At 38.4% G+C, this 15,959-nt stretch overlaps 1 protein-coding gene across 1 annotated transcript; it reads right to left on the bottom strand.

Annotated features, from left to right (window-relative positions):
• Nucleotides 1–165: 165 nt before the first annotated feature.
• Nucleotides 166–11,620, bottom strand: spg7 (SPG7 matrix AAA peptidase subunit, paraplegin). The gene is made up of 17 exons (XM_074615409.1): nt 11,017–11,620; nt 9,867–9,969; nt 9,689–9,778; nt 9,338–9,579; nt 9,084–9,223; nt 8,089–8,191; nt 7,870–7,995; nt 7,339–7,501; nt 6,296–6,469; nt 6,075–6,199; nt 4,970–5,072; nt 4,675–4,785; nt 4,470–4,585; nt 3,012–3,168; nt 1,830–1,993; nt 1,506–1,583; nt 166–1,418 (listed from the first exon to the last, which is right to left on the bottom strand). The coding sequence occupies exons 1-17, from the start codon at nt 11,209–11,211 to the stop codon at nt 1,212–1,214; spliced, it is 2,397 nt and encodes a 798-aa protein (XP_074471510.1). The 5' UTR covers nt 11,212–11,620; the 3' UTR covers nt 166–1,211.
• Nucleotides 11,621–15,959: the final 4,339 nt, after the last annotated feature.

Here is a 15,959-nt window from a genome sequence, read left to right on the forward strand (position 1 = left end):
CAATTCTAAAATCCTGTTTTTGCTTTGTCATTATGGGGTACTGAGGGTAGATCGGTGTGGGAAATTTTAGCATAAGACTGCAACATAACAAAATGTGAAAAGTCGAGTTGTGTCTGAATGCACTCTGTTACCACTAAAATGAAATAATACACAAAGAGCAACACACAATATTTAAATAAAACTTTAATATTCAGCAACACCATCCTTTGGGACTTCATATTCATTTGTGGCAATCAAACCAATACACAGTCCCTGATACAAAGACTTGTTTTCAAAGAAAACACTACTTCAGCCTATTCCATCTATTAACTCAATCCGGTCAAAGAAGGACCAGGGAGTGTGGAGTAATATCTGCTGCTTAATAATCCTCAACATGACAAGAAGCTTGATATTTTAGCCTTATTTCAAAATCATTTTCAGCCAAGTCAGAAAAATCAAGTATGACGTCCGCAGAAATCAGTTAAAATTCTTTACTGCAGCTCACTTAAATACCAAACGCAACAATGCAACCTTACTGTTTGTGTAGATAAGTCACCTGAATGAATGCAAATATATTTGGTGCACGTCATCTCTGACAAAACAGAAAAATCACCCTTAAAAGTTGACTTTTGTTAGTGTAGAATGACTTGAGTTACAAATGGCTAGCAGTTGCTTTGCCATGTCATTTGCAGATGTAAAATAACAAATTCCCAAACTCCAAACCTGTATACGCTACATTATGTTTGCATAAAAATGATCCAACTCCAGTTTCAGGTATTAGCACACAGTGTTTGGCAGTTCTAAGACAGAGTATATAATTGCTTGCACATACAGTAAATGTTGATTAGAGGGCTTTTCTAGACTATCTGCACTGCAGGCTGGTTGGAGACATCCTGTTTAATTAGGCCTGTTTTTAGGTCTTCCATGGCATAATGATAATAATAATAATATGGCTTTGCTGCAAACACATTAGAAAGATGATGGAATTCCTCCCAAAATAATCATTTTCAAAGTTGCACTGGCTTGTTTAGGCCCGTTTCAGATTATCTAAATGGGTCAGCCAACTGGAAAACAAGTGCATTTGCACAAAACATCTGCATGGACTTTGATGATTTCACTTTCAGGCATATAAAGCTTCAAAGTGAGGAATCAATGCCAGGTTTTATCAAATCCACCCAACGCCTGGTGACCCCCACAAAATGCAGCAGTTGGAGAAGACAATCATTTTAAGATCAGACCAGCTGTGGATTTGCGTCCTCGTCTCTGTGTTTATTGGGTGGTGGTTGAGGTTCGTCCTCTCCCGTGTCTTGTTTGTCCCTCTCGGCCTCCAACCAGCTCTGTGGGAGGATCATCTTCTTGGGCCCGTGGGGCGGCGGACCCAGCAAGGCTTCGATGTCATCGTAGTTTACCACTTCTCGTTCTAGCAGCGCGTTGGCCAACTGGAAAGACAGGCCAAAAACAAGTTGTGATTTCTTATAACTGAACACAAAACTAAAAGTAATACAGAAGTGTTATGCTCAACTGACCAGTATCAGCTTGTCTCTGTTGTCCAGCAGCAGCTTCTCTGTGTGCCTGTAAGCACGCGCTATCAACATCTTAGCCTCCTGGAAGAACAACGAGAGCTGTTAAATCTACATTTAATGATGACAAAAGATAACATTCACTGTGTTCTAGGTTAACAGGGAGATGAGAAGGAGTCCTATTTCAGAACACCTGATAACATTATGGTGCACTGAAATAACTGCAAAAGCTTAAAAATCAATACTTTAAGGTGATAACCAAAACTCATTATGTCAACATTCACAGTGTGCTAACGGAGAACAGAGAACTAATCCAATATTAGCACCCACGTGGTCCATCTGCTGCTGTAGGCCCTGGCTGAAAGGACGCCGTCCGATTCCACCTTGCGGCTCCGTGTCTGGGAATGAGACCTGGCCGATACTGTCACACATGCCGTACTGCTTCACCATAGAGTAGGCCACACGCGTCACCTTACGCAAGTCATCCTGAGCTCCTGGGGACGCAGAGTAACGATACTTCAACGTGGTTTTAACTGGGCGCCAAGTTATAGAACACAGGACGGGAGATTATTTATATTTGGATGTTCAGCAGTTTACTTTTTAGATAGTTGGCTGAAATTTTTACACAGAGTTATTCAGAGTTCATGTTGATCAGTAAAAAAAAAGTCCCATTGAGAATAACCGGTCGAGGCAGGTGGCCGCCCACCGCAGAGCCTGGTTCTGTCCAAGGTTTCTACCCGTTAAAGGGAATTTATTTCTTGCCATTGTTGCATAGAATGCATGCTCATGGGGGATCTCTTGTTGAGTACAATCTACACCTGCTCTATGTGAAAAGCGTCTTGAGATAACCTGTTATGATTTGACGCTATATTGAATTGAAAATTGAATTAAGAATCTCTTTCCCAAGGGAGACCTGGCCAAGACAGGCAGCAGCATAAAAACACATAAAACACAAAGGGAGACAAATAAATAACCAGGTACATTTAAAAACATTGACATCTTAAGAATCTCCTAATTCTTTCATTTTGGATTTAAAAGCATTCAACGACACCATTTCACTGAGTTTCAAGTCCGTCTGCAACATATTCCATGCCGAGGGCAAAGAACACACAAAAGCATGTATATTTATCAAAATAATTGTCTTTTTTTTTTCCTTTTTTCTTCTCCTTCTTGGTTCTGATTTGTTTATTTATTAGTTTTATTTTATTTTATTTAGTTAGTTAAAGAAAATCAAAATCTGGTGATATGTATATATATGGAAAGGTTCTACCTGTCCCCCTGCCACCAATAAAATATAAATAAAACAAGAATTTAAAAAATAAGCAAAGGTCGGGGTATTCTGTAATACAAATAATAATAATAATTTAGTAAGCTTGAGAAGGGAATCTGAGCAGGGGAAAGCTGTGACAAAAGCAATCAGCGGGATACGTGAGAAGCATTCATTGGAAGACGGTGACGTGCATGTGAGCAGCCTGCGATCACAGTGGATAATATACAATAGACGGAGCGTACCTGTTGTAACCTTGTTAAAGGTGATCGCCTCAGCAGTTCTTCCTCCCAGAGCCATGCACATCCGCTCAAACAGCTGCTCCGTGGTGAACAGGTACTGGTCACGAGGTAAGATCTGGGCGAATCCCAGCGCTGCGTTAGTCCGCGGGGCAATGGACACCTGAAAAACACACCGAAACAAAACAACAATAGAAGAGTTGTTAAAAAGGTGAATTAAACGGAATTGAAGGTGAAGCATTGCTTCCTTTCTTAAAAATGTTTTAGGATTGTTTGTCTATGTGTCCATCCACATTGTCCTAACATTTTTTGATTGTCTGTTGTGTATTTATCAAGTCTTCCTGCACTGGCTTGGTCAACAACATAAAGAGACCTGGCTTAACAGTTGGTACTCATTCATAAATGTACTGAGGCTGGTGTTCTAGTTGGTGGCCCATCTGGCAACCAATAACAATCGACATGCTAATTGCGTGCTACACATTTAACACCTAATTTGATGTCCTCGTCCGTCTGGCGTTGACACATAGTCAGATGTGTGAGAGAACAATGCAGCAAATACTAAACGATGCAGACCGGCAGAGAAAGAGAAAAGAGACCTGGGATGATTTGCTCAACCTTGAGATAACACAAAGTTCCTGCATCTAAATTTATATAAATGGCCAGAACCACTTGTGTCAATAAAGTGGAGCAATGAAAGATGACTAACACGATATTTGGGCAAAGTGAGAAACTGTTAGACACACAGCCTTGGTAGAATATTGGTCCTGAGTGCTCCTCTTTTCTTTAGATACGGTGTCTGACTACATTTTAATGGAATTTGAAACTCTACTCTCCAATAACATAAAATACAAGCATCAATTAGGCCAAACTTTTCCATGCCAAGGCCCCCCCAAATAGCATTAGCTTCTGTTTGGGGCCTTAAACTAATGCAAGGCAAGATGTCTTTAAAAACCCATTGACAGTGCTACAAAATACAAAATAAATGATTAAAATAAAACTTCTGAATATATATCTTTCCTTCTATTAATGCAATGAAAAATTACATTTGTATTTAAAAACTTTAATCATTCCATTAGATTCAATATTTATTTTTTCCATTCTAAGTATCTTTTTTGTCAGTTTAGTTTAACATTTTGTGTGTGTGTGTGTGTGTGTGTGTTTGTGTCTGCTCGTCAGGTCTTTTCCTTTTCCTCTTTTCCAACGTGTCCATTTTTGTGAATTTGCACTAGGTAGGTAGATGCTAGCAACTGCCAGCTAGTTAAATTTCAGGAGCAGCTTTACTGACAGCTTATGACGTGATGAGGAAAGATGGGCATGGCAAAGAAGATTCCAATATGTTATCTAAGGGATAATGTACAGCGAGACATACAATTATGTGTTGAAAGTGTGTTAGACGGGACATGTCTTGCATCTCAAATAAAAGCCTCCACTACATCGAGGAGCAGACATGCAGCAGTGCATTACCTTCATGACTGCCTCTGTGTGCTCAAGCAGCCATCCCACTAAGGCGTGTCCAGACTCATGGAAGGCGACGATTCTCTGCTCCTCTTTAGACAGGATCTTACTCTTCTTTACACTTCCTGAACACACACGTAGATCTGTCAGATTTGGCCAGAGTGGCATATGACATTTATAGCTTTCCCACAATACAGTGTTTGCATCTTTGTACCTGCTATCACTCTCTCCACTGCGTACTCAAAGTTAGAGGTGTCGATGGACTTGTGGCCTTCTCTGGCGGCGTGCAGGGCGGCCTCGTTACAAATGTTGGCGATGTCTGCACCTGCAGAGACAAAGAGATTTCACGATCGCCATATGGAAAGTAAACCTCAACAGTGTTGTGTTGTGACGTCCAAAGATGTTTCATGTTTGTTGATCAAGAGCATAGAGGCAGGCCGTTATTTTCTTATGGCCACAGATGTTCACAGATTTACATGAGGACGAAACAATAAATATGTATAATATACCACTGAAGCCGGGACTGAGCTCAGCCAGACGCAGAGAGTAGACATTAGCCGGTTGGGTCAGCTTCAAGACCTTCAGATGTTGCTCAAAGATCTCCTTCCTCTCCTGAGAGACAACAAGAAAAAGTCTGTCTAGAGCTCCTACACAATTAACATGGTTTAGCTGTCCAAAGATTATGTTTGTTTGCTTAAGAATGTATAATGGAACCACTTAATAGGATACCAGGAAAAGGGCAGCTACAAAAACTTGTTACAGTGGTGGCGACACCATTCAATATATTCTCAAAACATAAAAAATACAGACTGCTTGAGAAATTACCATACATCTCCTTTTTCAGGCTTATTATAAAACTAAGCTAAGTTAAAGGGAGACACCCCAGGAAAAAACTTTGTTTTTCATACACTGGTCAATTTTGAGATTTTGGGCTATTTTGCTTCCAGACTAGTGGTAAGAAAATGCATTCTACTTCACTTTGTCTATTTGCGACTGTAGATTCTCCTAAATTCATCAAAAGTTAACATTAGATAATGCCTCATTTGCATATTTAAACATACAATTTCAGAAAACTTGTGATACAAAAAATAATGGTCTTAATGTTAATTAAAGTTATTTCTCATACTCTGAGCCAGAAATCTCCACTTCAGTAGCACTTCAGTACACCGAACTTTCCAGATTCCTCTTATCTACTGTATATTCAGAAGGATTTTACAGAGGGGTTTGTTCATTCATAGCCTGATTTCAAGGACATTTTATTCCTAAAAACATGGCGAAAATTGTTTTTTTATAGCTGTTGACGGTATTTTCTGATTTATGGAGAGATACAAAGAGATATCCAAAATCCCCTCTGTAAAAATATTTGACTCGAATATGTCAGCAAAATGAAACAAGAATATTGAACCTGGCTTTATCCAATGTTCAGATTTCTCTTCTGGAAATGTACGCAATTTTAAATGCATGTTTAATAAGAAAATACCTAATTTGCATATTTAAGCATTTCCGAAAACTTGTAATACAAATGTAAGTAATCAACTAGGGAAGTTTCATGGTGATATATATTAGTTCGAATTTTTACCCTATTCACCTGGGTGTCTCATATTAATTTTATACCTGCAGTGTGGGCAGATCTATGAAGATGTGCCTGTCCAGTCTGCCTGGCCTCATGAGAGCGTTGTCCAAGATATCTGCTCTGTTAGTGGAAGCGAGGACAATGACGTGGTCTGTCGTTCCCATTCCTGCAAAAGAAGAAGAATAAATGTTTATTATTATTCTGTCAGAAGGTTCAGCCTCTGATGACAACAAACTGCGCTGAGATCCCACGTTTTACTCACCGTCCATCTCCACCAGCAGCTGGTTGAGGGTCTGCTCCTCCTCAGTGTTGGAGAAACCCGACATGTTGGTGGAGCGCTTCTTTCCCACGGCGTCGATCTCATCGATGTAGACGATGCAGGGTGCTCGGCTTCGAGCCTCTTTGAACAGACTCCGTACCCTGGCAGCACCCAGGCCTGCACACAAACACAATATAATAAGGGTGGAAGAAAATATCAAAAATCTCGAGCATCGCGATATTAGGTTTTGTGATACCGTATCGATTCTCAAAAACACTGTATTGATTTTAATTAATAGTTTACATGCAAAGATTAACTCAGTCAATACTTTATTTCATTTGCAAAGATATGTACCCTCTCAAAGTAGTGCTATGATGTTGGATGTTACAGGGACTGTAATAAATGCAAATGCAGATCCCACTGTTGTGATTGCATAAAAAAACTCAGATTTTATGCATATGGTGGTGTGTTCTTTAGACTATGACAGTTTTCCTGAAATTAGACTTTAAAAAAATCACGATATATTGCCTTGCTTATAGTATCGCAATATATTGAATGGTAACCCCTGTATCATGGTACGCATTGTATTGCAGATTCTTGCCAATACACAGCCCTGTAATATAAGTCACGTCACCACTGAGGAGTAACATACGGCATCTAATCTGTCTTCTAAAATTAACCTGCTAATAAGGCTGCCATATAAAAGGTTGAGCAATGATGTCTAAAACCAAACATCACATTTTACCAATAATTCTCTAATCTAATCTCTGGTGTGACAGAATTTTAGAGATGATATTTACACAAACAACATTTTGAGAAACAATCCTTCTTAATATGTATATGAAGACCAAGAAAGTAAGGGCATTGCTCTTATACATCCAGAAAGGTCTGAATATCCCTGCACCGTAACACAGGAACAGACATTTTAATCTATATCACAATATTATAATATCATAACCAACAACATCTACTATAATATTGAATATCAGCATTATGTTGACCGGCTTTATGCAGTATTAATTGCCGGTGCTGCAGTCTTTACATACCTCCGATGACTTCCACAAATTCGGAGCCAGCCATAGCCAGGAAGGGCACCTGGGCCTCAGTGGCTACGGCCTTCGCCAGCAGGGTCTTCCCACAGCCGGGAGGCCCAAGCAGCAATGAACCCTTGGGAACCTTGGCTCCCAGCTGGAGGTATCGTTCTGGATTCTGACAATTCATAACATCAACGTGGTGAGTAATAGACCGCAATGGGGAAATTGAAGATTATTTGTGTGAGATTTGGATGGTAGGTACAAAGAACTTCAGTTCATCCAGTAGATATTGTAGCAAAGACTGAACTAAACTATCTATTAGATTCACCATTCTTAGATGGTATAGTCCTGCTGGTTACAGCATTCTCCCTCAATACTGGACAAATTTCAGAAATTGTTGTCCCCATTAGACACAAAAACATGGAAAAATAGGTTGAAAAATACCAAAGTTATGGAATATTCAATGTGTCCTTTACTGTACATTAAAAAACACAAAAGTACTATACAAGACCAACATATATTAGTGGGAGTCTTGTTTCTTACCTTGAGGTAGTCGACAAATTCCTTTACTTCCATTTTAGCCTCATGCAAGCCGGCGACATCTTTGAAACTCACACCTTTACCTGACTTGCTGTCCACAATGGTGAACTTGGCCATCTTCAGCTGATTCTGTTGAGTCCATTGTAATATGCAATTAATACACCAGTGGAACACAATAAGAACCCAAAATGTACACATGCCAATTATGTGGTTTTAACTCACAAAAGCACTGAAGCCGCCTTCTCTGCCCCCCATGCCTGCGAGTCGGAAGATATACCAGAGAATAGCCACGCCGATAGCAGCCATCCCCAGAGCGTAGACTGCACTGTAATGTGAACAGATGAAAAATCACTGCATCTCTTAAAAAGTAAGAGAAAAATCAGGTTTCAAGCATAGGCTGTATGTAAAGATGGACGACATAACAGCTCCCGAAAAGTGAAGCCAAATCATCTTGATCGCCCCCTGGTGGCTGGCTGCAGTATCGGTCATAAATCCCGCCCCCTCCATGTTAGCGGATGGGACATGGGCCAAACTAAAAACACATCAAATACGTTTTTCAAAAAGATGGTTTCTGTCATTTTAGGTAGTTCTTATCACACTGATGTACGGTATGTTCAAGTGTTCATTTTTCAAGTTCAAGTTTGGTTTTAAATAGTTAATTGATGATATAAAAAGGGGGTGAGACATCATGATTGGCAGCTGTGAATGTCTCTCGCTGACAAGCTGTGACCATGCTCGGCTCGTGATTGGTTCGGGTGGGTGACCTTGATACCGCAGCTCCACCCCCCGATCAGTACTGCACAGACTCTGGATCCAAATGATGTCAGAAATTTCAAGAAGGCAGCTCCCTTATCCGGGATATTTTGGCGTAAGTGGAACCGCGTCGTCCATCTTTATATACAGTCTCTGGGTTCAAGACATTAAAAACACAGTTGCAGTTGCCAGTTGCCAGTTTGACAAGTCTAACTGTTTAAATAGATAGATCAGTCACAAACATACCCACATATATTTAAGAAGCCATTAGGGTATTATGGTTACAACACACAATGACAAGACCTATTGGTTCTTTATGAAACTACTAATGAGAAGACAAATCCATCACATTAACAAGTTAATTGATGTTTTTTTGTGGTTGACGCGTCGTTTTACTCCATATGGAGATGGCATCGCTTCAAATTGCTCATTTAACCTCACAAATGGTCAGATCATGTTCTTACTTCCCAAAGAATCCAGTGCGTTTGTAGGACACCTGTATCCTGTCCTTAGCTTCAATATGCAGCTCTTCTTCAGCAGCTCTCAGCTTCTCCTCAAATTTGTCAATGTTGGCGACTTGCATTCTGTACATGAGCGCCAGCCTCTGCGAAGCAAAGCAAGAAAGGTGGCAGGAAACGAGAGGTTAGCGTGCACATCTGCTGTAATAGCTCTGATTTTGTGTTTTTTTTTTTTTTTTATTAAATCCTGGTCAACATACCGGCCTTCCGAAGATAACGGCTCCAGGATGAAGGTAGATTTCTACGATGTCACTCTCAGGAACGACCTGCACACGGGACACCTCTCCCTTGGCCAACATCTCATTGACGAAGTCGTTCCAAGAGATGTTCCCGCCGCTGGTGTTAATGGAGTTCAGCAGGCTCATGATGAGCGCGATGATGAAAAGGGTCCGCAGTCGCTCCCGGTACATCTGGTCCTCCTGCTCGCGGCGTTTCTTCTCCTCTGAAAGGTGAGGCAGATTGTGGAGGAAGAGAATAAAAAGGATCAGAGAAAGACATTAAGATGACAGCCAGATGGGGTGCGGTTATTGAACAGCCATGACCCAACTTACCTCCATCTTCCTCTGGAGTTTTTCCCTTTGGTCCATCACTTTTGTTTTTCTCTTGTTTAGATTGAGATGTACTGAAGAAGTTAATTGACCCTGAAATCATAAGTAGTTATAATTAAGTAAGTAAAATATAAGATTAGAGGAAGTATAAGTACAATAGTTAATAAAACTGAGTGGTTACCTAATAGATTTACCAAACCAACAGGGTTCCTCAGCAGGTTGTTCCTGATCAACTCTTGGCTGAGTCCCACCATGCCAGGACCCAAGGGTCTGTGGAGGAGACTCTAAAATGGGAACATTGGGATAACAGATTTTGTTGAGACAAAATATCAGAGAAGAAATCTCATGTACAAATTTATATGCTGGCTAAATCACTCTGAGAATGACATAATCTTGCGGTTGTCTAACATCACATTTAGCACTACACGATACCACAGCTGTGGAGGCACTGGTATAGTTCTTTATATGTAAGGCATTGATGAATGTATATATATTTTTAATATTTATATTTTTAATATCTTTTAATCATGACTTTTTATAGTGCTTCCTGAATTGTAATGTATTATAAGTAATGTATTGATGTTGTTTTTTCTTTTTTATTATCTGGACCTTGAGTCTGCAATAAAGTGTGAATTGAATTGAATGCAGAAGCTCATTGTTTTTCCGTCATATTTTATATTCCAAGGTAAAGGGTCTCAATGAGTGGCTACCTATACAGACCACACTTCATAAACTGTCATATGTCTCTATGGCAACGGCGGTCTTACTTCTAAGTTTTTCAATATTTGAGAATCAGAATCCGGTTTATTTGCCAAAGTACACACATATACTTTTGACTCTGGTTTTATGCATCTCTCTCAATGTATTTACACATGAAGAGAAATAACAGCTAGAAACAAGGACAACAAAGCTGGAAAGAATAGACAGAAGAAGAAGTGGAAAATATGTTTATATACAAATATTAAAGTGTCAGTTTCTATTTTAATGTATTGTTGTTTGTGTTGTATTTTTTTTAATGGACTTCGAGTCTGTTAATAAAGATGAATTGATTTGAACTAACAAAAGCACCAATGACCAACAATAAAATAAGAAATAAAATAAAAACGTCTGTATACAAGTCAAAGTGTTCTGTAATTGTAAACAATACAAATAGTGCAATGAAATAAATACTGGGTGGATGTGCATGGACTGGATGATTATGTACAGTATAGGATTTATATTGATAGTGACAGATGATGTGTACATATTACAACATGTTTTAGTCACATCACTACCTGTTACCACTACCAACCATGAATACAAGCAAACTATTATATGTATGATGCACTTACCTGAATGAGTTTCTGTGGCTGACTTGTAGGTGTCCTCTCTGATGTGGAGAGCATGTTTGCAACATGTTTACCAGCATCACTGTTCGTCTGTTTGTTAGTTAATACACGAGAGTTTCTCCTTGACAGCGTCCACAGTAAACCTGAGCTGCATCTCCTACAGAGACGATGCTGCAGCAACAACAACAGCCTCGACATACTGTCTGTTATCACTAAACGCGGTGTATTAACGGATCAAATGCAATGCCATCGCTAGTAGTTTGCTATGAAGCTCAAATTGTGCGTTTAACACGTTTGTTTACCTCCCAGATCTGTTAAGAGTGAGCTTTGCTATGTTATCAAACCGTGCAGCCGAGCAAAGATGTCAGCTCCATATCAACCCTGAATCTATCCACTACAGGACTTCCTGCACACGGAGAAGAAAGCTTAAACTACACGTATTTACTGTAAAATAGGATGTTATCATTACTGTCTAGTTATCATTGCTGTAGAGACTGTGTTTAACCCGTGCTATATATTGAATAGTTCAGTTTTACTCATCTCGTTGCCTTTCAAAACATCTTTGCGTCGAACTTCAAACTTTGACCTTTCTCGTTGTTCTTCAAGGACCTACTCGCTGCGCAGCCGTTTGCGCAGGAATTATACAATACAATAAGCGCAGCAAATCTCCAGGCTCACATAATAGATCATCATGCGGTTTACTTTAACTATATTTTTTATTGAAAAAAAAAATCAGCAAATATATTTCACAATATAAAAAATAAACAACAATAAAACAATACAAAAAAATACAATAATATAATATACAGCTATTATATAATTATACCAGAGGTCTATTTGAATAAGACTGCAATAAAAATAAGTTACAAATATCAAAAATATCATAGAAATTGCTAAAAAAAACAAAAAAAACAAAACCATAATGAATAAATAAATAAATATCAAATACAAAAATGCACCGGAACAGCGGTGTATTTTAACTATATTTTTTATTGAAAAAAAACAGCAAATATATTTCACAGCATAAAAATAAACAACAATAAAACAATACAAAAAAAATACAATAACATAATATACATCTATTATATAATTATTCCAAAGGTCTATTTGAATAAGACTAAAATAAAAATATGTTAAAAATGTCAAAAATATCATAGAAATTGCTAAATAAATATATATATATATTTATATATAATGAATAATTAAATATCAAATACAATAATTGCACCGGATAGCAAGCAGTTAAAAACAAAATATAGAAAAAGTATAAAGCACTAAGAGTATTTTTCTCTTTAGGGTTTAACTATATTTTTTATTGCTGATAAATTCTGCTCGCTTTCTCAAGCTAACATTGAAGGTGTACAAAGCAGCAAGTTTTTTTACATACTTTATTTCGAAAGTTCAATACAGTTGCATAAATATGTTCAGATTTTTCATTACAAAACATCAGCAAATATATTTAGTATTTAATAATATATACAGTATAAAAATAAACAACAATAAAACAATGCAAAAAAATACAATAACATAATATACATCTATTATATATATATATATATATATATATATATTATACCAAAAGTATATTTGAATGAGACTCAAATATCAAATACAATAATTGCACCGTATGGCAAGCAGTTAAAAACAAACATATAGAAATATAGAAAAATAAAACTTCCTTTGATTGATTATCTTTCAAGAAAATAGCAGTAATAGTGAAAATAATAGTATTTCTCCTCCTCGTATTCAGTTCAAAATATTCCCTGAAACCTCTGAGAAAAGTATAAAGTACTAAGAGTATTTCTCTCCAAGTGTGGTGACACTATACTCCAGCAGAGTGCGCTATTAGTTCATTGAGTAGAGCTCTGGATTCAGCAGACCTTGGTCCAGTTAGGTTTAGCAAAAAAAATAATACATATTAACACATTTTGTTGTCAGTTGTAAACTCCAGCTTGAACCAGCCTATCACATGTTTTGATATTATGGAACTATGTGCCATACAAGGGCCAACAGTGTGCTAATTTTTTATTGCAAATAGTCACATCAGCAAGCAATTTTAATGATGACTTCCTCCTCTTTACACCTGCTGGTGCAGTCTTGGAGTGAAACATGCAGATCGCTGCCCCTCATATCCTTTATTATCACTGTTGTAAAGTATGTAGTGAGAAGCGACGTGTACGGGTCAGTATGAGTGACGTATTACATAAACCAATTAGAATATAGAACTTTTCTCTGAGCCAATGGGAGCCTTCGTTCCATCCACTCGCGTTCCATTTCGACCACGAGTGCGTCAGCTTTGTTCACCAGCACACTCCGCTATCTCCGCCAACCCTGTCTCCTCTCCTATGTCCCATCCACAAAAACAAAACTTACATTTTATTAAAGCGCCAAAATACAAAGTGAATATCGTCTGTGATTATACATTAAGGAGAAGGGTATAAAAATATACCAGATATAAAAACACAATGAGATGAAGAAAAACTGTTAAAACTGAATATAGGGGTAACAGCTGTGATACACGACTATTAAAAAAAAGTGAATATAGTGCAGAAGAGACTGTTAAAAATGAATATAGTGCTCTCCCTCCTGAAATAAGAAATGCTTCATCCCTGGACACAGAAAACACCTCAAACACCACCTGTTCATCAAGGCCTATGATCTCAGCTGACTCTTCCTACACATCACTCTTTTAATTACTTGGCTATAGTTTCTCCTCTGTGTTATTTATTAGTACGATTTTGAGTGCAAACTTTGTAAAGCGTCCTTGGGTTTCTGAAAGGCGCTATATAAGTCAAATGTATTATTATTATTATCATTATTATTATTATTATTACAAACAACGAGTGGCAATAAATAAAAACGAGTGCAACCCAATGCTTGTACTCCATTCCCTTTTCTTGGTCTCCAGCCAAAGCAAAACTTACATTTTATTATTTATTTATTTATTATTATTTAATATTATTATTTATTTTTTTATTTATTTTTTAATACAAAGCGAATATTTACAGTGAGTATACATTAAGGAGAAGCGAGTTAGCCATTACCTACATTTAAAATATTGTTTGTGTGAATACCCGAGTTAGCAGCTTTACATAATGCTTTCAAATAGTCAGTAGGGGAGAGTGGGGTAAGATGAGCCAATTTTTACTTATGCTGTCCTCGAGGTTAGGAAAAATGAGACAGAAGCAGAATGAAAACTTGAACCTTAAATTCAGGATCTCTCCTATCAAATGAAATGATCAGCATGCATCCATCACAAAGCTGTCTGGAAAAAATGACCTTCCCAAAAAAAGTGCTCCTGTGGCTCAACTTGCCCCAGGTAAGGGGTAAGTTGATCCGAGTCAGTGGGTAAGTTGAGCCATCGTGGGGTAAACTGAACATCTGAGTTTTTAAGTTTAAACCTCAGCATAAGTGTGTTAACAAACAGTTTCACAGTTATGAACTTGTGAGAACAAACCACCAGTGAGTTTCAAGACCATTGAACAATCAAAATATCATTCAATATTCGACAATATTCCAGTCGTCAAGGTTGCAGTGAAATATGAACTGTTGCTCCCTCCTTACAGTTCCTCCAGCCTTTTGAGGTTGAGGTAGCTCCTTCAGCACATCACTCAGTGGAAAAGATGCCTCATCCTTTTCCTTGAATACAAAGGTGGGCTTCTCACGTCAAGTGTTCCCCCGGATTCTTCTGAGAAATCTTGCACTCACTTCGTTGCCCTCCAGGCTCTCAACCAAGCCAATGTAATGGTAGCTTCTGCCTTTGGATACAAAGTTTACTATGACAAAGTCACCAACTGACAGATCTGAGATGTCTGATTCACTTCTCTCATCATTAGAACTCTCATGCTCAGAAGTGTCATCAAATGGGATGGCATCACACTTTCGTCTTGGTCTTTGGTTTGACCTAGGCCTACCTGCTAAACCCTGCTCTTTCCAGTTGTTGGGGACAGGAAGGTTGTTCTTTCTGCCAATTCCAATGCCAGTTCACAGCATTTCTTTGGAGTAAGGCCGTGGAACTGTTCAGCCAGCTTCTTGATATGGTCTGCAAGCTCCTTCTCTACCTCCTCTGTGAGGACCCTCTTTGCCTCTGCTGTTCCACTATAACCAACTGTTTTAACTTCCTTTATCTCCCTCTTCTATAAAGGTTAACACATTAAAAAATCAAACCAAGTTGTGTAACACTCAACAGTAATACCATTTTATACATCAGAGAATTCATTTGGTTAATTTATGGTGGGGTAAGTTGAGCCAGTGGCTCGGAATAATAGTAGAATATTAGTGAGCCAGTGGCTCAACTTACCCCATAACCTTTGGCTCACTTTGCCCCATAGCTACCATTTTGGAAAAAATGGCCCAGTTTAGCAATTCAGGCTAATCTTTAGTGAAGGGATTAACATGGTGTTATATCTTAGTAAATCACCAACGTGTATAATATATTTTTTTAGACCTGGATAAATTTGCTTTGACCTAACATTCATTATTCCTGACATGCAGAAAATGTACTTTGACTGGGAAAAAACTGTTTTTGGTGTAAAAAAGTACTTACTACTTCTTCCATGTGCTTAACTCCATCACAGCAAGATAGAAATGATGGGTACTTCCTGAATTTATGGTCACATGACAAAACATAATCACAGTTGCCAAGATACAGGGGGTGGGTCAACTTACCCACTGGCTCATTTTACCCCACTCTCCCCTACACATCAATATTTGCATTTTAAATGACCTGTTGGAAATCTAAATACACAAACAACGAGTCACCATAAAAAAAACGAGTGCACCCAATGCCTGTACTCCATTTCCTTTTCTTGGTCTCCAACTATATAATGGAGTGTGGTCTCTTGTCGTTTGGAAACTGTGAACCACAGTCCGCCACGTTGGCGCCCTGCCCTTGTACGTTCTGATGCAAGAATATGCACTGAGCGGATCCAAAATGGCGTCAGTTT

The sequence above is a fragment of the Sebastes fasciatus genome, chromosome 2 (assembly GCF_043250625.1).
Source record: "Sebastes fasciatus isolate fSebFas1 chromosome 2, fSebFas1.pri, whole genome shotgun sequence".
Lineage (NCBI taxonomy): Eukaryota > Metazoa > Chordata > Actinopteri > Perciformes > Sebastidae > Sebastes > Sebastes fasciatus.

Excerpts from the sequence above, each read along its gene's own strand:
- spg7 (XM_074615409.1), bottom strand. The coding sequence starts at position 11,211 with ATGTCGAGGCTGTTGTTGTTGCTGCAGCATCGTCTCTGTAGGAGATGC. Across the intron at positions 7,502-7,869 it reads AATTTGTCGACTACCTCAAG|AATCCAGAACGATACCTCCA; the intron begins GTAAGAAACAAG and ends ATGAATTGTCAG. Across the intron at positions 6,470-7,338 it reads ATTTGTGGAAGTCATCGGAG|GCCTGGGTGCTGCCAGGGTA; the intron begins GTATGTAAAGAC and ends GTTTGTGTGCAG.